This window comes from Antrostomus carolinensis, unplaced genomic scaffold, assembly GCF_000700745.2.
Source record: "Antrostomus carolinensis isolate BGI_N321 unplaced genomic scaffold, ASM70074v2 scaffold7468, whole genome shotgun sequence".
Classification (NCBI taxonomy): Eukaryota; Metazoa; Chordata; class Aves; order Caprimulgiformes; family Caprimulgidae; genus Antrostomus; species Antrostomus carolinensis.
Genome location: NW_010330928.1, coordinates 4,296 through 31,919, shown reverse-complemented (window position 1 = coordinate 31,919; position 27,624 = coordinate 4,296). Strand labels below are relative to the sequence as shown.

At 45.7% G+C, this 27,624-nt stretch overlaps 1 protein-coding gene across 1 annotated transcript in view; it reads left to right on the top strand.

Annotated features, from left to right (window-relative positions):
* The window catches only part of LOC104528914 (tetraspanin-15), a gene marked incomplete at its 3' end in the record, with an annotated part of 42,530 nt that extends 16,489 nt beyond the window's left edge, over positions 1–26,041 (top strand). The window contains exons 3-8 of the mRNA XM_010173071.2: positions 9,902–9,976; positions 13,143–13,238; positions 17,774–17,887; positions 23,486–23,539; positions 24,124–24,240; positions 25,985–26,041. Of these exons, the coding sequence (XP_010171373.2) occupies positions 9,902–9,976; positions 13,143–13,238; positions 17,774–17,887; positions 23,486–23,539; positions 24,124–24,240; positions 25,985–26,041 (513 nt within the window). The remainder of the gene's footprint in view (positions 1–9,901; positions 9,977–13,142; positions 13,239–17,773; positions 17,888–23,485; positions 23,540–24,123; positions 24,241–25,984) is intronic.
* Between the last annotated feature and the right edge of the window lie 1,583 nt (positions 26,042–27,624).

Below are 27,624 nucleotides of genomic sequence, written 5' to 3'. Positions count from 1 at the left end.
GCCCCCAGCCACAGCAGGAGACCCTGCTGGTGTGGGTTTTCCCGTGGGCGAGATACAGCTTTTGAAGAAGGGGCTGCAGGTTTGGTTGCAAAAGATGCAGATTTTGGAGGTCAGGTACCTCCAACCTCCTCCAAAACGGGGTGTATTATAAACCAGGGCAGTGTCGGTCACCGGGATGGCAGTCCTGGGTGGCTCTGGCAGTGTGATGGACATCATGCATTGAGCGTGGTGGAACACTTCATAAATAAAAGGTCACCAAGCATTTTTCCGCTTGCTTTTGTCCACTTGTGGGGGAATTTTAGGTTATTTGGAGGCTGCTTAGTGCAAAGCATCACTGCAAAACCCCATTTCTCTTTATTGAAGGGTCCAGAGTCTACTGCCCTAGGTAGGGCTCCATTCCCTGTGTCCACAATAAGTTTCCTCTGGATATTCCAATATCAGCAGGTTTCAATGGTGCTGCTTTAACTCTCCAAAAAATGAATTCCTGATAATTAGCACACAAATAAAGCCTGCTGAAAAAACAACAACAACAAAAAAACAATTGAAGAAACTCCTTCCTGCAGAGGTTTGCTCAGAGATCTGCAGCTATTTCTCTTTTCTTCCTGAGCCCCCTGATTACGTAGCGCGCTCTGTCTGCAGGCTCTCTGCACAAAAACACCACTTTCTTGATTTTTTTTCTGCTTAGCCGTGCAGAGGGGTAGATAAATGAATAGTTCCTGACATTGGTGCAGCAGGGAGTGTTTGGGATTGTTGAGGCAGCTGAAAACATCCCGGACTCGGGAGCAAAGGCTTTGAATGGAAGGAGGAGAGTCCCAGCTTTGTGCCTGGGATTGGATCCGGTAGGAAAGGGCTCTGGAGCAGGCAGGTACCGACGCTCCCCATGGGCAGCATTTCCTGCTCCCTATTTGCATGACGAGCAGCCTTCTCCTGGGTGAGACAGACCTGAAAACCCTCTAACACCCAAATCCCCCCAAAATACAGTCAGAAGAATCCTTGCAGGGACCCTCCAGCACTTTTTATCCAGCACTTTTTACCCAGCTCTCCGCGTCTGATTTGTTCTCCTTTAAATCTGTGGTTTTCAACCGGTTTTAATTATTATTATTTCATTTGCTTGAAACCAAGTAGGAAAACCCTGGGTGGCAGGAGGAGCTTTGTGCAAGGAATTGTGGTTGATCTCCTGCATGAAGGGTTGCTCACCTCTGGACTGGGGCTTTTGAATCACCACAGTGTGCTTTAAACAAGGGTTTGCTTGGCCAAGGTTTGGCTCTGAGGGAGAAGAGGGGGCTGGAGCCCTGGGGGAGTTAATAATTCTTTTGCCACACTAATTATTGGCACTTTCACATTGAATTTCTTGCAGCGTCCCCCATCACTAGGAGCAGTTTGGGAAGGTTTTGCAAGCAACAAAAAGGAAACTTTCTTCTTCCCAAGCCTGGTACGTCGAGCGTCGCCAGCAAACTCCCAGCACGTTGCATTTCTTTCCTCGGTGCTCCCCCCTTTTCTTTTTTAATCTCATCACTAAATTAGCTGTTGCAATAATAACAATCATCCTTGCAATGAATTACTGAGGCTTCACAGCTTCTGGAAAGCCCAAGAGAGGATTGATGTTACAAAATCCTTCCAAAAATCCTCTAAGCGTGGATTATTTATGGACATCTCTGGAGTTACCTTCTCAATATGAATTTGTAATAAATAAAAGGGACCTCGTGCTGGATTTTTACTCCCTAAAGAGAATTGCTGGTGGTTCCTCAGCAGCCCTCAAAATCGATGCTACCCATTGCATGATGAAGAGATACTGGTGAGCACCCGAATAAGACTGAGGAGAGGTTTCTGCAAAGTCTGAGATGATATTAATAGCATCCAAGTGGTTTCATCTGCATTAAGAGTTTCCAGCGAATTGCCTGGTGCGGTGAATCGAGCCGATTGCGCCATTGAAATATTTTTCCTGATTGAAGGGAAAGCAACAGATACGGAGAGCTTTGGAAAGAGGTGAAATTTGATTGCTTGGCCCTCAAATTCTGAAATAAATGAGATTTGAAAGGAGCCATCGCTCATGGAACTGGATGGAAGGGGGGTCTAAGAGGCAATATCCATCCCTGTTCATAAAAACCTCTTTTTCTTTGGGTTTTTGGGAACCATGAGCGTGTTCTAGCTCCAGTATCCGTCCTGGTTAGAGATGGGAGTGGAGGGTAGCAAGGCTACAGCCAACAAAGGCTTAACAGCAGCCAAAAATGGACCCAGCTGCAGGCTACAAAAGCCCAAAAGGGGTGAAAAAAGGGGGATTTGACAAGTCTAGGGAGCACATTTGGTCTTCAAAGGGGCAGAACGGGCATCTGCAGGATGTGGTGGAGGTAGGGCTGGTACCTGGGGCGTGGATCACGCTGCATGTCCAGGACTCTTGGGGTTTTTTTGCAAAACTACCGGCCCTTTTGGGATTAAAACCAGACTTCTTGGTTATTTAGCTCATGAAGCATAAAAGAAATGTGTGTTTTGACTTGAGGCTTGGCAAATCTGTGCGTGAAACTCAGGTAAGGGGTAGTTATGAGCCCCAAGCTGGGTGGATGGGCAGGAGGAGTGAGTTACACGCCCCCTAAATAAAATAACATGCTTTGCATGAATTAAACAGTGTCCTGGGCAGAGAGGGTTATTGCTGCATTGCTAAAACAGGAGATGTTCTGCAAAATCTCTTCATCCGGGCTTTGTTGTCCTTGTTTAATCTGTGTAGGAGACATTCCTGACAGATTTGTTTGGTTTTTTTGCTTCAAAGCAATGATGAAAGCTGTTCCTACGTGGGAATAAACAATTATTTGGGGTTTTCAGAGGAAGGGATGCGTGCAAGTGTCTTTCAGAAGAAAAGCAAACCCTCAGAAAGGACCACTCTGCGTGGGGGAAAGTTCGAACATGTCATTAGGAAGAAGTTTCAATCTGGGGACAAAAGCAACTGGTTTTGCATTTCTGTGCTCGTGTGAATTGGGAACTGCTCCATGGCTGGTCTCAAGGAAGGCAGAGGAGTCAGCAGGGACTTGCTAAGAGGATGATTTAGTGGCCTCCCAGGTAGAGTGAAAGATTTATTTATCGCACACGTTGGCATCGGGTGCATTTCACATGGCTACACGCCTGATCTGTCCCTGTTTATCAAGAGGGAACAACTGGTTCCCGCTCCGGATGCCCCAGTTGTTCAGCCTGGAGAAGAGGAGATTGAGAGGAGATCTTATGGGGGTCTAGAACTTCCTCCCAAGGGGCAGAGGAGGGGCAGGCGCTGATCTCTTCTCTCTGGCCACCAACAAATGCCAGGAGCAGAGGACATGGCAGGAAGATGTGGCAGTGGAGTGTAGGTTGGCCATGAGGAGACGGTTCTTGAGGCAGAGGGTGGTGGAGCACTGGAACAGGCTCCCCAGGGAGGTGCTGATGGCACCAAGCCTGACAAGATTCCAGCAGCATTTGGCCAAGGCCCTCAGGGACATGGTGTGAATGTTGGGCTTGTCCTGTGCAGGGACAGGAGTTGGACTCCATGATCCTTGTGGGTCCTTCCAACTCACAACCTTCTGCAATTCCATGATTCTATGAAACCTGGGAACCGCCATCCTGTGAACTCCTGTGCATGCACAACCCAGGGGATCCTGCTTTATGGGAAGATAAATTAAACTGCACAAGTTTCTTTTCATCTTTAGCAGCAAGTCTAGATTTTTCATCCCTTGACGACCTGTTCCCACTTTGATATTAATTGACCCAAACCCTTTTCTTGGGCTGGCTTCAGTGGGGCTGACTCAGCTCCTTCGCTATCGAAATGGATAAAACCAAAATGTTGGGGGGTTTATTTGTGTGGATGCAGAATGTACCTGTTCCCACAGGGGTTTAACGGAGCGTGGAACGAGGATCAAATCATCTCCACCCTTTGCAGAGGGGGTTCAAACCCCTCTGTTCTTCTTCCATCCACTTCTATATGGTCTCATTATACGGGGCTTGTAGAGTCCTTTCTGTTAAGTATGACCAGTAGCTTTTTCTCAGAAAAAAAACCCACTTAACTTCTTAAATTCAGCAACTATTTATGATCTGCCCATACTGTTTTAATATTAAGTTCATCAAGAGGACAGAAGGATTCAAGAGCAGCATCTTCAGCCTCAGCTTTCCCAGTATCCTGTTGCAAAGTATCTGGGAATCTATTTATAGGTCTATTTATTTACATTTTGCCTTGTATCATGGGCTCTCTAGAAATTATCATCCCCGTTATCGCTCTTATTATCTCGTCCTTTCCTGGGACTGAAATGAAGTAGGAAATGGATTATCAAGAAGCAAATATTTTCCCTTATCAACCCACGTGGGAAACTTCTGGCACTTTTTGGAGATTTTCTATTTTTTAACTTTTTTTTCCCCTGCAGTTGTGGCAGCCAGTTGCTCTCCCTGGCCACGCTGTGAGATCACAGCAGCGTTTCGCAGACGGAGGTTGCTCATATTAAATAAACATCACAGATTTTTCTGGTACTTTTATGTTGCTCCAGGAGCTTTTCCATCCTACTGGCTATGTCTCCTCCTTTCCCTGCCTCATCCCTGGCAAACAGAGCATCCCCCTCCCATCCAAAATCCCTTTGGAGTCACACTTGGGCTTGGCATCTCTAAACTTTCCCCAGCCACAGGTGTCTCGAGTAAATCTGAGCTCAGGAGTGATGCTCAGCCTCTATCTGTGGTTTTTTTCCCTGGGCTGACTCCTGAATAAATCCATGTGTGGCTGATTCATCCCTCAGCTTTGGTGCCTCCAACTCATCCCTGCTCCATGTTCATCCTTTCTGTCTGGTGAGGACAAGTTCAGGCTGAGAAATTGGAGGTGTCTGCACGTTGCTCGTGGTCTGGAAATGAAGCAGCAGCAGGTTTGAACCCCTCTAGCAGCCAGACCCACAGCTGGAAGCGTTTCCTTTGGACCAACACAGTATTTCAGGTGGTTTGTTAGCTTCTGGGAGATTAGACTTGATGATAAGTGAGATGAATCACACTCAGCTTTCCAGAGCCCTCCTGCCCTGCCCAAAATCTATTCTAGGGCAAGAGTTGGACTCGATGATCCTTGTGGGTCCCTTCCAACTCACAAGATTTGATGATTCTGTGAGAGGATTCTCTGGACTGCTGGTGTTCCCTCTGGCTTTTCCTATCAAAGTAGTAGTTTTCAGTAATAGTCCACAATGCAAATCAATTCAAACACTTCTCAAGCAAAGTTGAAAGTTCCACCTCTGCTCCAGAGAGCTGCTGCTCCACCTCAAATCTGAGATCCACAGCTACTTTTATTCTATACATTTGTATAGAAAAAACCACTAAAACACACTATATAGTAAACGCCAGCTCACTGAACAAGTCCCTGACTCCAAGAAGGACATGGAGGTGCTGCAGCGTGTCCAGAGAAGGGCAACGGAGCTGGGGAAGGGTCTGGAGCACAAGTGTGCTGAGTTCCCTTGTGGCTGAGGGAACTGGGGGTGTTGAGCCTGGAGAAAAGGAAGCTGAGGGGAGACCTTGTGGCTCTGTGCAAGTCCCTTGGAGGAGGGTGGAGAGAGGTGGGGGTGGGTCTGTTCAACCAAGGCCCAAGGGACAGGCCAAGAGGAAATGGGCTCCAGTTGTGGCCAGGGCAGTTGAGATGGGATGTGAGGAAGAATTTCTTTGCTGAAAGGGTTGTGAGGCATTGGAAGGGGTTGCCCAGGGCAGTGGTGGAGTCCCCATCCCTGGAGGGATTGAAGAGTCATGTAGACATAGTGCTGAGGGACATGGGTTAGTCATAGGGGACTGGTCAGTGTTGGGTTCATGGTTGGACTCGATGATCTGAAAGGTCTTTTCCAACCAAAACGATTCTGTGAATCTATGATAAGACATCCTGTTTGCCATACAGAGGTGGCAGAAAACCAAACACCCAGAGGACGTTCGGGAAAGGATCGCTGCAGGTAACCTCTGTACGGCTTATCCCTAATGAAAGGGGTTGTTCCTCAAATTGGAACGAGGCTTTAAACCTGAGGCACAACGTGGGCCCCGGGCGCTTTCCTTCTGCGTTCGATTTGGCTTCAGGAGAGATGAACGATGAACATAACGGCACTGGAGACTTGTTAGAGGAGGGAAGGAGCGACTCAGAACTTCGCTGATCATGGGCACGGGGGTGATTAATCATTTTTTCCTGGTATTTGAGGGAATTAAGCAGCGTAATTCATTGTGAGCTTTTGGATTGATGAGCTCTTTAAAAGGAGCTGGCTGCGGCGAGTGTTAATTTAATAAGAATCGAGCGATTTCCCCCTGCACCAGCATCTCGAGTCAGATGAAGGTTTTATTGGGGAATTTCTCTTGGTGAAAGCTGGGCTTTGCTTTACACCTGGTGATGGGTGAGATCCTCAGGCACCTTCCCAGTCCCTCTCCCGCAGGGTTTGCCTCCTTTCGGGGATGGGAGCGGTGCAGCTCGGCCGGAGGGTCACGCCGTGGAGGCACGGCCGCTCGCTCGTGTGCCACCGCTTCCATGCAAAAGGTGAATTTTTGTAAAAACTGGGGGGGGAAAGCAGCTCCTCCCCACACTGCTTTGGGCTTTTTTATTTATTTATTTATTTATTTATTTATTTATTTTTAACTTGCTGCAGCTCAAGGCAGGATGAAATGCTGTTTAATGTAGTATTTTGCTCTCCATTTTGTTACCGGGGTCTTTTTAAGGAAGAAAAAGCTGATTTATTCAGTCTGGTGGACAGCGAGGGCTGCAATGCACTAGTTAAAAGGGATATTTGTGGATGTTACCAGCAGTTTCACACCTAAATATGCATTACAGTTACCAGTGGCTGCTGCAATCCTTGTCGATGCAAAAAAAAGTGCCACTCTGGGCTACATCTGTGCAGCTGGCGAGGGTTTGCACACTCCCTTCGGCCGTTATTTTGGGGAAAGAAAAGCTGATTTTCACTCGGGTTGCACATTCCCAAGGCTTGTGCTGGAGATTGAGTTTGTTCTTGCTTTTCTTGCAAATCTTCTTTAAATTATAAGGGAAATTGTGGGATTTTTGAAGGTGAGGTTACGTATTGCGAGGTGTCCAGGAGGAGCTGGGCATCACCTATGTGACTTCCCAGGTTTGCAGTTTCCCTCTTGCAAGGAATTGCAATCGGCATCTGCTGTGTCCTTCTTCCCAATTAATGCTGGCACTTTCCCCCCATTTGTAAAAACCATAATTAAGCTTTTTTGGAGGCTTGCTCTCTTGGAAATGGTGGGATTTGCTCCCTGTGAACCTCATTTGAAAGCCACATACAGTCATCATTTTTCTAATAGCCAGGGACAACCAGCATCGCATGGACATCTGCACAGCACGTCCCCGATTGTTTATAAATCAGATATCAAACGTGGAGCTGAAATACCGGCCTTGATTTCACTGTGCACAGAGCAGGCTGAGTTGAATTAACCCCCGGCAGCGTGACAGGCTCGGGGAGGAGTGACTGGAGAGCCGATCAGCAGAGAGGGACCTGGGGGTGTTGGTTGATACCCGGCTGAACATGAGTCAGCAGAGTGCCCAGGTGGCCAAGAAGGCCAAGGGCATCCTGGCCTGGATCAGCACCGTGTGGCCAGTAGGACCAGGGCAGTGATGGACCCCTTGGACTGGGAATCACTGGTGAGGCTGCACCTTGAGTGCTGGGCTCAGTTTTGGGCCCCTGAGTCCAAGAAGGACATGGAGGTGCTGGAGCATGTCCAGAGAAGGGAACAGAGCTGGGGAAGGGTCTGGAGCACAAGTGTGCTGAGTTCCCTTGTGGCTGAGGGAACTGGGGGTGTTGAGCCTGGAGAAAAGGAGGCTGAGGGGAGACCTTGTGGCTCTGTCCAAGTCCCTTGGAGGAGGGGGGAGAGAGGTGGGGGGGGGTCTGTTCAACCAAGGACCAAGGGACAGGACAAGAGAAAATGGGCTCCAGTTGTGGCCAGGGCAGTTGAGATGGGATGTGAGGAAGAATTTCTTTGCTGCAAGGGTTCTGAGGCATTGGAAGGGGTTGCCCAGGGCAGTGGTGGAGTCCCCATCCCTGGAGGGATTGAAGAGTCGTGTAGACACAGTGCTGAGGGACATGGGTTAGTCATAGGGGACTGGTCAGTGTTGGGTTCATGGTTGGACTTGATGAGCTTAAAGGGCTTTTCCAATCGGTAACTCTGGGATTCTGTGTGTGTATGATGTAAACCTTGCCTTTTCTATCTTGATTTGACTGGTTGTACCACAGAAATTGAGATCAAAAAAGGTGAACAGAGTGGAGGACCAAATCTGGTGCACAATGGCCAAAACACTAGAAAGAGCCGAAAAACTGTCTAGCAACCTGCACAAGGGGTCTCTTGGGTTAAAAATCTTGATTTCTGGGAAGAGCTACAGGGTTGGTGCTTCAGAGGAGTGTCCCATGGGTTTGGCAAGAAGAAAGGCTCTGCCTCCTGCATCCTCCTGATTTTTAGGCGTTCCTTGGTGCACTGGTCTGACCATGAACACAGTGTCCAAGGTCCCCACTTGGACTTTGAAGCCACAGTCTTTTGTCTCTGCTCATAGTGGGATTGGTAAGATTTTGCACTGGTCAACAAAGGACAAAGTATTATTTATTTTTTTTTCCTTGGGTTTTATCTAAGGTTGAAGAACAAAAATATTTCAAAAATTGAATTTTTTTTTTCACTACTTGCTGCAGCATGGTGAGATCTAGACACCCCCAGCTTGGTGAAACCATGAACTGCGCCGCCTTGGGCTTCCTCCTGAAGCAAACTCATGTTTTAGCAGCTTATGTGTGTGCAGCATTTTGCATATCATCTCTGCCTTATGAGATAACAGGTGCTAATTGTATTCCTTAATTATGGGATTCCTTGCCTAATTATACCCAGCCGGTTATAAGCTGATTTAGCTGGTGTTGAAAGCGGTGCTGCTCCTCCAGTGGGACCACACTAGCTGGCTCAGAGCAAATAAGCAGGGTGCAAAACTCATTGGTAGGTGATTAATTCAAAACCTCGATAGTTTGGGGCGTGAAGTTGTGTTTTGCTTCAACGGCGCTTTGGTTTTGCTGAGCTCAGGAAATAATTTCTGGGCGTGCAGGTCCCTGTGCTGGTTCTAATAACCCGATAGTCAAAGTGAATATCGTGGTCAGAAATTTCCTCTCTCCCCCTTTTTGTTTTGTTTTGTTGGGTTTTTTTTTTAACTTGCTTTTGGATTTTTTAGCTGGTTACCATGGTAACTTTCCATCTTCTTCTTTTTCCTGGTGAGTCTCCAAAGCTGCTGATGGAGGAAGCCTTGGGGAGACGAGTGTGAGCTGAGCAGAGCTTTGCTCTCCATCCTCTGCAAAGTTGGATGTGATGTCCAATGGGACCTCTCAGATAGGGACCAAAGCATTAGGAGACTGATAGATGTGGGTTGCAAGAACATCAGACCTTCTAGATGAAGTCGTTTGCTCCATCAGGACATTGACTTCCAGCCTAAATTTGTTGCCCCAATCAGTTCTGGCAGAGGGATGAGTTATTGCTCGTATTCCGGGGGACGGATGATCCTCCATTGGATGCTCAGCTTGGAAACATCCATGTTCAACCAAGCGCCAGCATCCCATCACACAGGGACGCTGCACACCTGTATCTACACAACATTTTCTCCCACTGCATCCACTTTACCCCTTTCCCTGTGCAGAATGTGGTCATTCAAATTGCATCTGGTTTCTTTTTTCAATCCATTCATCCATCTATCCATCCTTCCTTCCTGCCACGCTTTCTACAAGGGAGCAAACTGCTTTCCCTGTTAGGACCGAGATCTTTGGAAGAGATTTGCAGCTCCCTGGGGACCTCGTAATGAAATGATCTGATTTCAAAGTGTTTCGAAGCAGCTCTCGGTTTCCAGGTCTCCCTCGTGATTAACCACTGACAGATGACACAGCCTGACTTGGAGCTGGGCTAATCCTTCCCTTTCTCTTTGCAGTTCTTCTGGGTCCTTCTGGTGATCTTCCTCACAGAGCTGCTGCTGATATTCATCGAAATCATCTTTGAAAACAAGGTGGGTGCAAGTAGGAGACCTTTGGATGCCGCACGGCAACAAACTGCAGCCTCGTGTTTCATCGGCGAGGAAAATCCTCATGTATCTGCTAGTGTATGCCCTGAAAATGGAAGGTTTTCATTGTTCTTCATCTTCTGGGGCTGCCCATCGTGCTCCAGAGCTGTGATGGATCTCCAGCACCACCCAGAGCACCTGCTGCAACCACAACTCCCTGTGCAGACTCTTGGACAAAAACCTGTTGGGTTTTTTTTCTCTTGAGGACTCATTAAGCTCCTCACCTCAATTACGTTAACTGTTGGCTTGCATTTGCGAGGATGGATCTGAGTAATAGCTGAGCTGGTGAGATGGTAAATGCTTCCAACGGATGTCCTTTCTGGCCTCCTGCCTTTTGCTGAAGAAACCTGGCCATTTTCAATTTCATCTTATTCTTAAAATCGATCAAACGATTAAATAGCTGATCTCAATCTCTGCTGGCTCGATGAATGCAGAAGGCAGGAGAACAACATGCAAAATACTTACTTACAGGCTCTAAAAATCAATTCCCCTTTGTACAAACAGCTTGATGCTTTCAAACCCATCAAAGTTGGCATTGAGACTTATGTGCTTGGTGAACCCCACAGACAAGTTGAGGTTGGGAGTTCTGTGCTTGGTGAGCCCCAAAGGCACGTTGAGGTTGGGAGTTCTGTGCTTGGGGATCCCCAAAGACAGGTTGAGGTTGGAGCTATGTGCTTGGTGAGCCCCAAAGACAGGTTGAGGTTGGAGTTATGTGATTGGTGAGTTCCAGAGACTGGTTGGGGTTGGGAGTTCTGTGCTTGGTTAGCCCCAAAGACAGGTTGGGGTTGAGTTATGTGCTTAGTGAGCCACAGAGTTGAAGGTTGGGGTTGGGAGTTCTGTGCTTGGTGAGCCCCAAAGACAGATTGAGTTTGGGAGTTCTGTGCTTGGTGAGCCCCAGCAGCTTCCTAGAGCTCTCTGAAATCCTCTGATCCCTGAAAAACAAGGCACACTGGTGGAGAGATGTGCTTCTCCAAGGAAGATCAGATTGCTCGAGTCCTTCCCATGTACAGAAGATCAATACGTGCTGCCACGTGGGGTCTGTGTTTTTGTGAAGTTCAGCATGAAATCCTCTGCTTGCGTTGGGAGTTCTGTGCTTGGTGAGCCCCAAAGACAGATTGAGTTTGGGAGTTCTGTGCTTGGTGAGCCCCAGAGTTGAAGCGTGGCTACTGGGGAGGCCATTGCCTTTTGGATGCTGCAGCCAACTCCACCCAGCAGCTTCCTAGAGCTCTCTGAAATCCTCTGATCCCTGAAAAACAAGGCACACTGGTGGAGAGATGTGCTTCTCCAAGGAAGATCAGATTGCTCGAGTCCTTCCCATGTACAGAAGATCAATACGTGCTGCCACGTGGGGTCTGTGTTTTTGTGAAATTCAGCATGAAATCCTCTGCTTGCCTCCACCTTTGATCCTCAATGATGGTGCTCAGCACCATCCTGCACTGCAGGGATGTGACGGGAAACACTGGTGCCATCAGGAGAGGGGATTGCAGCCTCGCGATTAAACTCCTGGATTGAGTAGAAACCATTAGCGCTTAAATTGTCCCTTAATTTAAATTTAACGGGCAATATCAAAACCTAATTAAAAATCAAACAATGAGGGAGAGAGAAAAGAAAGATCCGACAAGCGCTGAATCCACTTGACCTAAAATTGTTCAGAGGCACAAATCTGCGTTTGGAACAAAGGTTGTTTATTAAACTTGCTAAAAACATATTTAATTGGATTTTGTATTAAATAAGCAGGGACGAGGAATGAATTTAGTGGCCTCCAAGCAACTGAACATTGAAATGGGCTCTATTGATATGCAAATGGGTTTTGGGAGATTACCGGAGATAACGGGTTTGGTGTCCTTGAAGGGAAGGGAGCGGAGAGGTCTCATAACCAGAACTTAATGATTTAACCCTACAACATTTATCTCCCACCTTCCAATCAAGATTTAATTACAGAGATTGCCTCCGGGCTGGCGTCTTCTTGGAGAGCAACAGGATCATGGGGTGAGCCTTTCTGGGGGGAAAACAAGCAGAAAATGGTAAAAGCCGGCTGTTGCCTGTTCTATTGGTCTTAGTGGTGGGCAAACTGGGAATTAACGTTTTAATAAACTTCCCCATGAGCGATTTGGTGCAGGTTTCTCCAGCTCGCCTTGCCCGATCCCTCGCTGGTGGCAGGCTTTGTTTGCTGCTCTGACGTGCCTTCAGTTCTCTTTTTTTTTTCCCACATTCTTCTCCCTGTTCCCACTTTGCCCAACCTCTAATTTTCATGTCAGAGTGAATTATGAAAAACAATGTTTTCTTCTCCCCCCCCTGCTTCTAAATCAGAAAAAAAAAGTTCCTTTTTCCTTCATTATTATTTCTGCTTGGCGGTTTGTCAGGAGTCAAACGACAAAACCTGCGCTGGGCTTTGCATAGGACATTTTGAACCTCCACTCCCAGCTCATTAATAAGCTTCCCAGGCATCTGTAAAATACATTTTCGATTCAATTAGTGTTTAATATGAAGAGCCTGATGTGTCAAAGTGTCCTCGGAGATAGGGCTGAAGGAGCAGCAGGGAGAGCCCCAGCCCGGCTGCACCGTTCCCTTTCAGGGCACGATTGAATCGCTGAATGATTTGTTGGGATTAGGAGAGATTGAGGGTTCTGATGAGGTTGCTGCACCTGCACGTAGCTCATCTCACAGATAAATCACCGTGGAACCAGCGATGTTGGCTGTCACAGCCCATTTCACCTCCTCCAGCCCCTCCTAATGCAGCAGAAACTCCCCTGCCAGCGGTTAAAATCGTGTTAGTCGATGAGATTGGAGAGCTTGAGAGAGCTTTCAAAGAAGTCACCTCAATAATTAAATTTAATAGGAAAACCGGGGTGGGTAAAGGTGCGTGGGTCTGCTTGCATGTGCAGGAAACATAGAGGTGCTGCTGAGAGCTCCAAAAATGATGCTGCTAACCCTGAGAACTCAAAAATGCTGATTTTTGCCCCAAGAAATAGACTCATGCCAGCATGCGGGTTAAATTCTTACTCCGGTAACAACTGGCAACACTTGCTATGAAAAAAAAGTCATGTTTTGCAGTATTTTCCTGGTGCCTTTTCCATGTGTGAGCTGTGGTTTTGGTTTTTTCTGTCCCCAGATGAATGCAGTTTTCCACTCCAACATCCAGGAGGGCATCAGACACTATTACGATGACCTTGACTTCAAGAACATCTTGGATTTTGTACAAGAAAAGGTTCAGTTTTGGAGGGGGGTGGCATTGGGGAGGTCTGCTGGTGAAGTTTTTCAAGGAGTGGTTGACTCTGTGCCTCATTGAAGCAGGAGTGTTAGTTTTCCCTGTATTTTTTGAGTTTATTCCCATCCCTGGGGCACCTTGCTTGATCTATCTTGAACATCTTCATCTTTCTTGGTTTGGACTGCTCTTTGTGCTCGGTTTTGAGTTGTGCTCCTCTCCAAACCCACCCTGCTGGGGGTTTCAGTGAGTTATTCTGTGTTCCCTGCAAGGAGCATCTTCTGCTGCACACCACAGCATGGACCATGCCAGGATATTTATAGTTCCCAATCTTGGAATGATGGGAAACTGGTGCCTACCACCTAAAGGCTTTTTGATAGCTACCCCAACCTGGAGAGAGAGAGGTGGAGGAATAAAATAACATGTTAAAGCTGCTTCAGGGCTGTGATGACCCTTAGATAGGCCACCTTAGGTAAGTCTCCTTATTCGAGGTGTCATCAGTAGCTGGCCAAACCCTTGACTCAATGGGGAAAATCACAGGTAAGGTGTTTTCATGCAGTAGTTGGAAGGAGAGGAGACCTCCAGCCTCTCCATGGGCAGCACTGGGACCAAGCTGCTCCTGGGACTGGTGAGAGCTGTGTCCAATACTGGGGCTTGGTATAGTCTGCTTTAATTTTTTCACGTGTGTGGTTGCATATTCTGTCTCATACCTAACGCTTAGATCCTGCCAGGAGTTGGCAGGATCCATCCCTCACCCTCGAGCCAGCCTGCAGGTGGATAAAACCATCCTTGCAAATTTATTTATTTATTTTAACCCAACTTTTGGTACGTTGCTGCTGTTGCTTTGTCTTTTATGTACCACGTAGTTTGCTTGAGATACTAAATATTAAATTAAGCATTAAATTAAAATGCCTTCCTAATTCCTACTGTTGAGCCCAGACTAGATGGGTTTCCCTTTTGTCTCTTGAAACCCAAGGTAGCTGAGCTTTAGCAAAGCAACGATGCATCCCCCCAGGTCCAGTGAAAAGCCAATTAAACCTGGATTTGAAGTTATTATCCACTGCAGCTGGTTCAGAGAAGCTTGGTTGCTTTTCCACCACCGATGAGAAGCCACTCCTGGGAATCTGGGGGCTTACTCATGTTTTGAGTCAGGATATTTGGTTTACCCTCGATTGGTGAGAGGGAAGCGCTCGGCTCGGAGCTTTTGGCAAATGAAAAAAAAAAAAAGTGGGAAAAAAACCCCAAAAAACTGGAGATGGAGGAGGGAAATTGCGGTGATGTTACATCTCCTGGGTTGGTTCTGGAGAACAGAGCCAGGCTTTGCCGGCAAAGCTGCTTTCAGGTGAACTCTGAACGTTCTCACCTCAGCCTGATTTCTCTCCGTTCATTATGGGTTGAAACATCATAAATACATGAATCTTATCTCTCGCTTTGAAGAAAAGGAGATGGAGAAGCTTCTTCTTTGATGTAGTTGGAATTTAAGGCCAGTGGTGCCCTCCACGCTCCCCTCTCTTGGTTTAAATACCTGCTTTTGACTCTTGGAGTCATCACTACTCAGCCCAGCACATTAATAAGCCTGGGAGCCCTCTGAAGGTCTTAAGACACAACTGATTCTGAGAAAGATGTGAAACTTTTTCAAATTTTACTCCAACCTCTCTAAGATGCTGTAGTTCAGACCTCTTTGTATGAATGATAAATGGATGCTGCCGCGAGCAGTCGGAAAGTACATGTTGGAGCCATCCTTGGCAAGGAGGTTAGACCACAAATCTCCAGATAAAGCAGATATATTTGCGGGAAGGTCTCTGTATCTCCAAACAAGTGAGGATCAGGCATTTATCATATAATCTCACCCCATTTTTACAACATTTTTCCCATTTACTTCTTCACTTGACTTTTTATTAAAAGTTTTCCGGGGAAGATCTTAATCTCAAAGTCTCTCGCTGTACTAAAAAGTTGTGGCCACTTACAGGGTTGCTGTTCAGTCTTTTAACATCCACACATTTTATCTCGTAGCAAGAGACGGAGCTTTATAAGAAAAAGCTCATTGCTGTGAACTTTTACATTAGCATATGATTTCCAAACCAGGAACTGCAGCACCGTCAGCGATTGAAATGCAGAGCTGCTTCATCCTGAGGGTAGGACCTCAGCAATGCAGAGGAATAACTGCTTTGAAAAGGATGGAAATTGGTTTTATGGGATCCCAGCAGCCCAGTTCACTTTGGGAAGATGAAAACTTGCAGACAGTCTGGAGGGATTGCACCCAGACCTGTTTTTTTTTTGCTAAAACACAAGCTCAGAGCAGCCTGTTATCACTATTTAGTGGTTATTCTTGCTATTTTCCCCGTTAAAAACCTTGCCTATGCGTAGGTGAGCTGGCACACGGCTTCTTTAGGTCAGGCAAAACCACACTACGCTCCTTAGGATTTAAATTTTGCTTAAACCTTCTCTCAGGTGATGCTTTAAACTAGAGCCGACTGCCTTCACACCCTGAAACCAGTATCACACAGTAAGAATAACGAGTAATGATGGTCCAGAGCACCAGACATTAATATTTTACATTTGCAGGAGAATGGTTAATAATAATGTGGTTTTACCTATCGACACCTACTAGGTCTGGCTGCCTGCAAGCAAGGAGATATGGAAATAAATTGCCCTAAAGAAAATCATACTTAGGTGTTTTTATCACTCATTTTTGCTGGAGTACTGCCCTTGGACGCGAGGCTGGAGACCACGATGACTCAAAAGCCCAGGTTTGCCCCAAGTCAGTAACTGCAGCTCTCAGCTGCTCCTCGCTTTATCTTTTTTTAATGGTTTCCTGAGCTCAGGTGTAAAGGGAGAGTTCAAACCACTTGGCTGAGCACAGGATTAGAATTTCAAAGAGCTGCCAGGGCTGCAGTTCTTGCTCAAACCTGAGTTGCTCCAAACTCAAAGTAAAGCTCGGAGGGATGAGGGTGTTGCGATTGCAAACCTCCTCCTTTCTTCTTGGGGAAGATTAAAGGCAGCTTTCAGCAGCATGGCTCGTTTGAGGGCGATGGTTTTAGCTGTAATGAGCCCACATCTCACTGCTGGCAGCAGTGATCATCCTCGACACAGAGAGCTCCTCAGATCTGACCTGTGAGGCTCTTTCTTTGGGCTCTCTTTGGTTTTTCTGCTTGTTATAATTTTCTGAGCTCTGTGAGCCCACGTGAAAGTAAAACCCACGCTGAAGTCTGTCTCAGCTTATGAGAAATAAATCCAGGCACAACAGTAGTTTGGGCCAAAACTCTCTTTGCAGTGAACAACACTCCGGTGAGGCTTCCCAGCAGCTGGTGAGCCTCGTTGGAAGGATTTTGTACCAATTTTTGCTGGGTTATAAAAGCAAAAACTTCTTTGCAGAGTGGGGATATCAAACAGGTACCAATAGCAAATAATCCCTTCAGGTACTTTTCTCCTCTTCTTTCCATCCAAAGCAACTTTTGCCAGCTGGTCTCCCTCACTGATTAAAAGGATTAAAAGCAAAGAGGAGTTCAAGGTAAGAAGTGAGGAAATATTTGTACATCTGTGGGCTGGCTGCTCCTGGCCGTACCTGCCTATTTTGGCACAGGAGGAGGCCACAAAGACCCCAAGAGCTGATGTCTTTTCCTACTGGGGTTGGCCAGGAGCCCACCCCAGCCCATCAGCAGGGTGAGCAGATGGTCACAGGGTTAAACCTCTCCCAAAAACTGCTCCTTGGTGCTTAAAGAAACGGGGAAAACCTGGTTTTTTTCTGTCTTATCAAACACACACACCTCTTCTGCCCACTTGAGGCTTTTCTTTCCTGGGGAAAAATGTAAAGATTCAAGCTTGTTTACCAAGAGAAGGGATGTCTCTCTATATAATAAGCCCACTTTTATTCTGTGCAGAACAGAAAATGACTTTCATTAAACTTTGTTTTTTTTCTTTCTATTGTGCGAAGAGAAGAAAAAAGAAGCTTTTCCCCTTTGTAGCTGTAGCATTTGATCTCTAATTTAACTTGACGGGAAGAGAAATCCCTGTTAGACTGAGGAACCTTATTAGCATTTTGTCGAATGGCACGAAGTAGCTGAGCTGCCTTCAAGAACCAAGAAATACATTCATTCAAGGCACTGAAAGAGCCATCTCTCCTGCGTGCCCAGGGAATAGGATGAATTAGTCACCTGTAATTAAATCAGTGAGGCATGAATGAGCCAGATCTGGGCTTGTGAAAGCAAGGATGCCTCAATACACGCGTGTGCGCGACTGTAACTGCCGCACGCCTCTAAAATAGGGATAAATGGGGTTAAACACTCACTTTTTAATTTTTTTAAATGGTGGCTTCAACTTTATATTTAGAAATTTGTATTTGGAAATTTGTATTTAGAAATTTGTATCTCTGGAAACCAGAAAATAATCGGAACTCTCAATGCTGGTGTTGCAAAGTGGTGTTGGGGACGCAGGGCGAGGCTGGCAGGAGGGTGAGTTGGTGGGCTGGAGATGTTGAAGTTTGTTCAACTGGGCATCTCATCTTCTCCTTATCTTCTTTTCTTTTTTTTCTTTTGCAGTTTTCTTGCTGTGGTGGTGATGAGTACCGAGACTGGGAGGTTAACCTGTACCACTCCTGCAATGGCACTGGGCCGCTGGCGTGCGGGGTGCCCTACACGTGCTGTATCAGGAAGGTAAGGCAGCCGAGGCACCCAAAATGCCTTTATTTCAATCAATATTTCAGCAAAACACCCTCTTCCAGCTGGTTGTTACTGCACATTTCTGCTCTAGAGGGTTTCTTACGAACTGCATTGCCATCTTACGAAGCAGTTTGCAACAGCATCAATGTCAGATGTTCAAGAAATTAAAACAATATCTATATGGGCTACAGTGTATTTTGGTAGTTTTAATGTAGAATAAATACGAAAGCACCGGGCTATGAATCACATTTGTATCATGCTGTGGAGTTGTTAGAAATGCCAAGTTCCTGTTTTTCAACCTAACACATGATATAAAATGGCCTGGAGGATCCTTTTGCAAAGAAATAACAACATCTTAAAAGGACTTGGCTGCATCTCAGCATGGTTCCACATGAGCTGTTGTCTTCTGCTTTCCTGTCCAAGAGGACACGTTTCTCAGCTGGTCACTGTGGGTTTTAGTGGTACGTGGGGATCATGTTTGCTGGTGTCTGCTCCTAACGAGGAGGTTTTTTGAGGGTTTTATTGAAAAGGTCCAGATTTTACCTGGACAAGCTCGAGAAATGGGCCCATGTGAACCTCATGAGGTTCAACAAGGCCAAGTGCAAGGTCCTGCACCTGGGTTGGGCAAACCAGGCTGGGGGATGAAGGAATTGAGTGATGCCCTGTGGAGAAGGACTTGGGTACTGGGGATGAAAAGCTGGACATGAGCTGGTAACATGTGCTCACAGCACAGAGGCCAATAACCGTGTCCTGGGCTGCACCCAGAGCAGCGAGGGCAGCAGGGGGAGGGAGGGGATTCTGCCCCTCTGCTCCGCTCTCCTGACACCCCACCTGCAGTGCTGCCTCCAGTGCTGGGGCCACCAACAGCACAAGGACATGGAGCTACTGGAGCCAGTCCAGAGGAGGCCACGAGGATGATGCGAGGGCTGGAGCAGCTCTGCTGTGAGGACAGGCTGAGAGAGTTGGGGCTGTTCAGCCTGGAGAAGAGAAGGCTCCGGGGAGACCTTCTAGTGACCTCCCAGTACCTGAAGGGGCCTAGAAGAAAGATGGGAACAGACTTTTGAGCAGGACCTGTAGTGACAGGACAAGGGGAAATGGTTTTAAACTAAAAGAGGGGAGATTTAGACTACAATAAGGAAGAAATTCTTTATGCTGAGAGTGGTGAAACCATGGCCCAGGTTGCCCAGAGAGGTGGTAGAATCCCTGGAGACATTTCAGGTCAAGTTGGACGGGGCTCTGAGAGACCTGATCTGGTTGAAGATGACCCTACTCATTGCATGGGGTTGGACTAGATGAGCTTTAAAGGTCCCTTCCAACCCAAACCAGTCTGATTCTATGAAAATGGGGCTGTGAGAGTTATTTGGATAAAGATCCACCCTTGTGCAGTGGAATAAAAAAAAGTCTCGTGAGCAACTGCCCTTGCAAGGCTGTGAGTTGGGCTGAATGGAGATGGAGAGGGCGGGGAGTAGATTTGCAGAGTCGTTTGGGTCTCCTGGGCTAATTTTTGGAGCTGAAAATCAAAACACTTTCCCCCCATGCAGCATTTTTCTGCTGAGACTAAGTTAAGTGCTCTGACACCGTCTTGTTTAATACAACCATCCGCTTCGCTGCAATCAACCTAACACATGCTGTGGGTAAAATGCCAGGAGCTGGGCCCACGGCAGGTGAAAAAAGGTACAAATATCCTGGCTGCTGCGACCAGAAATGCTATAAATGCTGCTAAAAAGGATTTGCCAATTATCATCCTGGTAGCAAAACCTCCTCAGGGTTTGGAGCATCAGGAGTATCAATGTTGCATCTGAAATCTGGCCGTGCCTCAGGCTTTATAAATTGCACAAGGAACATATGTCATGGATCTAGTATTGTTGGAATTTAATGGAAAAAGAGGGAAATCTGAGGTGTCTTAATTATCAGTGGAAGTCTGACATGCAAATCAGCTGCAAAAATAATTGTCGTCTCTAATCAGGGCGTTGATTAAGAATCTTAAAGCTCCTGAAGATGGAATTAGAAATTCATGTGTTGTCCTTTTGTGTGATGAGTGAGGATGTGTTGGAGAGAATCAAGTGGATTTTTCCAGTATTTTTACTCTCCCCACAGTTTTTGGTGACAATTTGGCAAATGAAAGACCTCAGTGCATCAGGCAGTATTGGAGATACAAGAAATCACAGGTGATTAATAGACAGGGTAAGAAACAAGTCAACTTTTTGGCTTCCCATTGTAATAAGCTGGGTCTGGAGGTTGCTCTAGCGAAGGAACGGAGCAGCCGGCTCTTGGAGGGAAAGTCCACAGTAAATCCTCTACATTTTTTTTCAAGAATGAATGTGGTTCTGACAGCCAGAGTGGTTTTATGGGACATGAGACCTCACTAAATGCATCTAAATCTCCATGAGAAGTGAAACTCCTTCTTGGGGAGAACATTCACCAGGTAGATAGATGTTCTTCAGAGATTTGATTTTTGGCACTGCAGGGCACTTTTGGTTAAGAAATCAGCCCGATGCGATATCAATAGTACCTAAAATGGATTAAGAGAGACAGCTTCCACGGGAGTTTTCTGCTCTCTGCAACACAAAACAAGCAAATAAAAATTTAGTTTAAACAACAGAGTGAAACCCCCCAGAACTGTATTTACCACAACCTCCAGCACGTCTCTATTTCTTGCTATTTGCTGAAATGACAAAGTTGTTTTCCTTGTGGGCTGAGAAGGTGGGAGAAGCACCTCTCCAGCTCAGGATGAAGAAGGTACCTGTGTGTGATACTCTGGACATACTTGGTTGGGTCTTAGTGATGTACAAGCCCCACTGAAAACTCTTGCCACCAAAATATGTTACTTGAGAGCTGAAGAAAAGATCTTGCGTGGGCCATGCAGCTGGAGGGATAACCAAGGACCAACTGGGCATGTGTATGAATTCTTCTGCATTGGGTAGAGATGAACACGATGGTCTTTCTTCTGTGAATAACCTTTTTATCAATCAGTTATAAATCCTTCAGTTTTTGGGGCAAGAAACCTTTCTCTTCTTGTGTCCTTCTTCTCTATTTGTGACTTCATGAGTGAAAGACGGAAAGCAAAGCATCCTTTTGTCTTAGAGGACCTTTGAGATTTAAGTAGAGAGGTACCAGAAGATGTCATTTGGAGATGTAATATTGTGGAAAGAACAAAAGATGCTGATAGGAGCGAGCGTGTTTGAAGGAAGGAACATGGAACATGACTTAGGAGGTTGGTTGCAATAAATTTTCAACTTGTCATTAAATACAACCATAGAAAAGAAAAGACTTCTTCTGTTACAAGACCCTCCAAGAGCTTTGCGTTGCATCCCTTGGGGCATCTTCCAGGACAGGTTTGTTGCATTAATGACAGCAGACATCCTCCAAAAATGCTTTGGCTATTTTGAAGAGTTTCATCTCTGAGGTTGTAGACCTTAAAGTCTTCCCAGGAAGAAGGAAAGGGGAAATATGCACCTACCTGAGGGTGTGAGACTGGATCCTGATCTCTAAGTGCTTTTCTAAATGGTTTTCCAGTGCCTTCTCCTACGAAGCCGCAGTGTAGCTCTGCCTCTGCCAATCATGGTGTCTCTGAACCCCTTGTGAAGTGTCACCGCTGACATTTGGCACTGATTTTGGAGAGAAAAGCTGTTGGTTAAATAAAAAGTGCAAGGATTGCAGTCTTCTGCCCTCGGTGGGTTTTAAATGTCCACGTGTGTTGCTCTTTTGTGATCCCTGAAGGCATCAAAATGCATTCTGGAAGAAGCGAGCTTCTGCTTGGTCTTATGTTAAAAATTTCAATTCAGCTCTGACTTTCTCTTGCATGCAAGACCTTGACAAAAGTCAATCGAGGATAAAACCTCACTTTTCTGTCTTGGACACTTCTCCCAAATACAAGGTGTCGAGAGAATTACTGAAGCAGATGGTCAAGGCTGGAGACAATTGAGAAATCCTTGGTTATTTAATGCAAGAAGGAAGAAAAGTGGTGATGAATTTGTGCTGTAGCCAGATGTGTTTAAACTACAAGCCTGATAAAAACCAATGGTGTGTCACCAGTAAGAATCCTTTGATGTCCACGAAAGTGAGTCTGAAAAGCAAGGACAACTGAAAACTGTCAAGAAAAGTGGTTTATTTTTTAAATGTAAAACAAATAGGTGGATTTTTGGTCGTGTACAAGTTCCTTTTTACCACTAAAAACAACAGCATTTACCTTTAGAACACTGCAAATTCCCCTTATGCTGAAGGCTTCTCATTTCGTGGTCCCAACCCTGGATGAGATCTCTCTCATCAATGCTGATGGGTGCTTTGCTGCTGATCTCCAGATTTCCCTGCAAATCTTCATATGCACAGGGACTAATTAGTCTCCTTAACTATGCCCAGTTTGTAAATAGCACCTTGAAGTGAAGTGAGATGGGATTTTTGATAACCCTGTGAGTAATGTGGTAGTTACAGAAGCTCTTGGTAGCGCTGGAATAATTTCTCAGCCAATTAGAGGAGGAACAAGCTGCAGATTTACAGCTGGAGTCTGTCCGGAGATGCACATTTCTTTCACACTGTGTCTTGCAGGGAAGCATAATTTACACCTAAATGTGCACATTTCTCTTTTTCATCTCTGTGCCTTCGAAGCACGAGATGTTTTTGTTTTGTTGTCCAGGAGCTTTTACGGGTTGTCAAAGCCATCTTTCTGAAAGCGTAATCATTTCACGTAATCATTATTATTTTATGGGCATGAGGCTCCTTTAGAAATATGTGGTGTTGTGGAAGCTGCTGTTTGATCCATGAAACAAGCCAGAAAAAACCCCCAAAAACCCTCCATAAGAAAATCAATCCCAAGAGGTGCAAAGTACCCAACTAGTCAGGATGTGCTGGAGCTACTCTCCAGCTTTGCTTTGTTTGGGATGAGCAAGAAACCATTTTGTAACCCAAAATGTACCATTTTCCATCCTGACAGAAGTAGAGGAATTAGGTTTGATTTTGTTTCATAAAGGTCTTGAATAGCAGCGTTTGGATGGGATTTCTCTCATTAGTGGTCGCTCTTGAAACATTTTTGTTGGTCAACAAAGATCTAAGCCTTGGGGATGTCTAAAATCCTTATGTATCTACCTGAAGTCTTCCAGGACTTTGGGGAAATTCCCTCTTGATTTCTGGAGAGCCCAACACATTTAATCCCTGTGAAATTCCCTTTATTATGAAGGAGAGACGCAACTGAAGCTGTTAGAAAAGGTGACTGGAATTAAACAAAGAGAAAATCAAAGGAATGTTTGAAAGAGCTGCTTTACTAAACGCTTGTGTGACCTGGAGGTGGTCCCGGCTCAAATCACTGGGAAAACCTGATTATCCTTCAAAATAGCAAAAATCAGAGAGAAAAGTGGTTTTAAAAAGAACAGAAACCAACAACTTAGTGCTGACATGCATGGTTTCAGCATCACATTTGGGCAAAGAGAAGCCTGTGGTAGAAGAGCAAAGTTTGAGGGTAGCTGCTTGCCTTACGCGACACCGAATGGTCAGGTCAACTGGGAAAACTCTTTTATTTCTTACATTTTATTTTTATTTCTTGTATTTCCCCTTTGGCTTCCTCCGAACTAAGTCTGTTCACCAATTCTCTGGTCACAGGTCCCTGGAGAAGTCGTTAATACCTTGTGTGGATACAGGACACTCGATAAAGAGGTAACGTTGGCTTTTTCCTTTGTACCTCCGACATTTGCTTCTCCTTCCCCAAACCCTCTAAAACAACTGGTTATCCCCAGGCAAACTCTTCCCCAGCCAGGATGGCTGTTACTGGGACTGCAGCTCTATATAAATCCATTTTTATTGCTTTTCCTTGGTGTCTTCGGGTGTTGCTCAACTCGCAGAGCTTGGGCAGGCTCGTGTCACATGTGGAGAGTCCCTGCAAGCTTTGACGTGGCCTTTCTGAGAGCAACCAGCTCTCTCCCAGATCAGCCTCAGGAAATGCTGGTCCTGAGTTGTGTTTTGAGGTTTGGTGGTAGGAGAGAAGCTGATTTTGAGGCCTTTGGGCGTGATGGTGGGGCTGCATCACAGCAGAGCTGCAGTGTCTCTGTGCATATGGTCTGTAGCTCCCAGGGACAGTTTTTTGGCAAGAAAACCCAGGGAAAAGGTCCAATCCAAGAAATCAATTCCCAAACACTTCTCCTGCCTCTCCTATGGCTCGCAAGAAAAAGCAAATGGAAGAAATAACATCTCCCCCCAAACCCAACATCTCAATGTGATGTTCCTCTGCACTCTGCTTCCAGCGCCTGGAGCTGCTCAACATGATCCACGTGCGAGGCTGCATCCACGCCGTGGGGCTCTGGCTCAAAGACAACTTCGAGGCCACTTTGGGCATCGTTTGCTCTCTGCTGCTTCCACAGGTACGTGGTGGATCCAATCGGTGCCTTCTCAGCTTCTTTTGCTGTGCTGGAGGTGGAAAATAAATTATTTTTAGTTATTTTTTTTCCCCTCCGTTCACATCTGAGGTCTGTGTCTTGGACAGGAAACATGACAGCGCTTTCTAGAGCATCCTTAGTGAAATTAACAGTTTATGTCTCATAACACACTCCTGAAATCTAATTATTGATCGAGTAATAGCATCTAAAAGCAAGGCATGCAGATGTCAGTGCAGCCAATCCTTTTCTATTTGTTTTTACAGCTCTCTTTAAATAGAGCATAAATATTAACCAAAATAAACCATAATCGTAAATTTAGCAGGATTTGCCAGGCCTCATGAAATCCATTTCCAGTTAACGATGCCTGAGGATCCAAGCAGCTATCAAGGACAGGTAATTAAGCTCTTTATCACAGATGCTCGATACGGAGAGAAATTTGGTTGTTGCAGCTTTGCAACACTGTTGGCACTGTGCTAGGAAGGAGGTGAATATCTCTCCTAGATCTTTCCAGAATTATTTTTGACAAAACTTTGATGATTTAAGGTTGATTTGATCCTTTTATTTTATTCCTTTTGAGGCTTACAAGCCTCAAAAAAAAAAAAAGCTTTCTCTTATCTCATTGGATGTTGGGTTTGCCACTCGAGGTATTTGGTGATGCTTTTCCCATACGGAGTTTTATCTAAATGGGAATGAAATTATTTTATTTTTTTAATATGTTTCCACTGGCAGTGAAGAGTTAGAACAGGGGTTGAATAAAGCAGAAGATGTTGGGGAAATACGTGGCGCATAAAACTAATTTGGAAAAGGATGAACTTTCCACTTGAGCTCTCAGATGATCCAAATGAAAAACCCAGATGGGGGAGCAGTTAGTGCCCAATCCTAGCTGTGATGCCCCACGTTTCTCAAGTGCTTTCTCCAAAGCATGCAGATGAGCAATGAACTTCTGCTGTGCTACCACCAGGAAATGTAACGGGCAAAGAAATGGGGTGAGAAAGTGCCATAATAGAGGCAACCGTTTCCATCTGCCTCTCAGGATGTCAAGAGTCCATTACAGGAGCTGCCTGTTGCGTTACCCATTAACCTGCCAACGTGATGCTCTTAATTGGGAAGGATGGGGAGAAACACCAGAGATGGCAGTAAGGATCACTGAGCCTTGATGAATATCAAGTGCTTTTGAGCAAGCGTTGTGATTTTTCTGACGTGCCGTTAAATGCTCTTCAGATGAAGAACCTCATTCTTCCCATCTGCTCACAATTTCCAGGTTTAAAATATAAATCAGATTTGATTCTGTCAAGTTTTGGAGGGAATTAAGTTATAAATGGCCATATGTGTTGCCAGGAACTGTCAGCTCAGAAACAGCTTCATCCCCAGCCTCTGCCAGCAGAAAGCTGGGGTGAGAATATTGTCCTTGAATTGACAATCCAAAGGGGAAAGGGTTGGCACTGTTGACGTGGGGAGGTGACAGTGCCTTGAACTTTGGGAAGACTGATCATATTGATCTGTCCCATCTTTGGCCCTGGGGTATTTGTCATGTCTTGCACAGGACATGTGCCTCCCCAGCATCCTGCAAGTTTTCCACCAAGGTGGTTTGCAGGATGCTGGGGAGAAGGTTGGGACCATGACCAACGTCTGGCTTTGGGTTTTGCTCAATTTTCCTCAAAGTGTTGCTCTTCCTTAGAGTCAAACCTCAACCTTGTCTGTGATGATGAACAGCTTGAGGGCTCAAAAGTTGGGGATTGGAGTTTGGCTGATGTTCATCATCCAAGTGCTTGAGATTTGTGCTTGGGTTTGAGGTAAGCAACTGGCTTTTCTTGTGCAGAAAGAAGGACCCAAGAAAGGTTTTGGCTGATGTAGAGCACCCACAGCGAGTGGGTGGTTATTGCTCTCAGTGTTGTCTTTCCATCATGCTCAAATGTGGGAAACCATCACATTTTGGCTTTCCATCATGCAGGAAGTTAATTAATTTTTTAAGTTTTCTCTGATTTTCCTCAAATATCTGTGCGAGAGGCCAAGGATAGAGGGTGGGCTGCTTGGCTTTGCTTTCTCACACGTGCGGGCGTCTGTGTAACTGGGTTCCCCTGGGTTTGGGGAAGGGTCCTGTTGGGTGTTGAGCTGATGGAGTGGGTGAGGAGACAGTGGGTGAGGAGACAGACCTGCTCAGCTACGTCACCACACGGAAGCCAGACTCTCTCCCAGCCGGTGAAAGGCAGGGGGAGCTTGTCATTTTATGAGGGTTGTTAAATTATGGATGTCTCTGCCTTTTTTAAATAAGCCATCAAACAACAGGTTAAAAAAAATCCCGTTTGAGGGGTAGGGAAGTGTTGTGTTTGTTTGTCTTAGTCCATTCAAAATGAAGCATAAATGCAGCAACTCAATTATTTTTCTGCCTTTGCAGAGTACCCTTAATTCTCTTTTTTTTCTGGTATTTCACTCTCCAGTAACAATCCCGTCTCCTTGCCCTTCTTCTCAGCCAAGCTGCAGACCAAGGCCAAACCGTGATGCATTTCATATCACTCTCAAGAAGACATTTTAATTTAGTCACTGGCACTCAACAGCAAAATCACATTGTGGCCTCGTACGAGTTGTGTTTAATTATAAAGCAACCCCAGATCTTTCAGCAGGTGCAGCAAGGCACATAAATTTTTTTTTATACTGGCTTCATCTCCACTTTCCCTGCTTCTAGCAAAATTATCCGAGGAGTTTAGCTCGTGAGTACAATGTGTTGGTAGTTAAAATAAGCCAAATAACCTCATGTGTTGCTCTTTTCCCTTTGCCATGCCCAGGTGCTCTTCCAGCAGCTTTTGTATTGACCTCAGGAAAAGCATCTCCAACATTCCCATTCCCCTGTCTTTGCAGGAGATGCTTTCTGATGGTATCTCATCCTCCTTAGCAAGGCGAAGACGTAGCCACCGTAATAAGGTAGAAAGAGGTGCATAAGAAAAGCTCTTCAACCTCTTTTTCTCCATCCTAAAGAAGCAGAAAGTGGCACAAGTGCAATTAAAAAGAAAAAAAAAAAAATCTCTGAAAGGTCACTGCCAAGGGTTAGTATTTATCGACTGCAATAAATTATTGATCCCTCCGTTTCACTTTGATATTTCATCCATCTCCAAAGCTCTACGTTGGGAGCAGCTACAGAGTAATAGGGCATCAGTGTAGAGGTAGATGTTCCCTTCTAAGATTGTAAATCCAAAAGATCAATGATTTCAGTCCTCAAAAATGCAGCGTTACACTTGCAACGGGCATTTTGTGGGTTGGTGACAGTAATGTTAAATGTTTCCCTGGGTAAAGGGCTTTGTATTGCCAAAGTTCCCTTTTTCTTTGCAGGATTAATTTGTATTTTGTTTGGTTTTTAATATCTTAGTGGCTCCA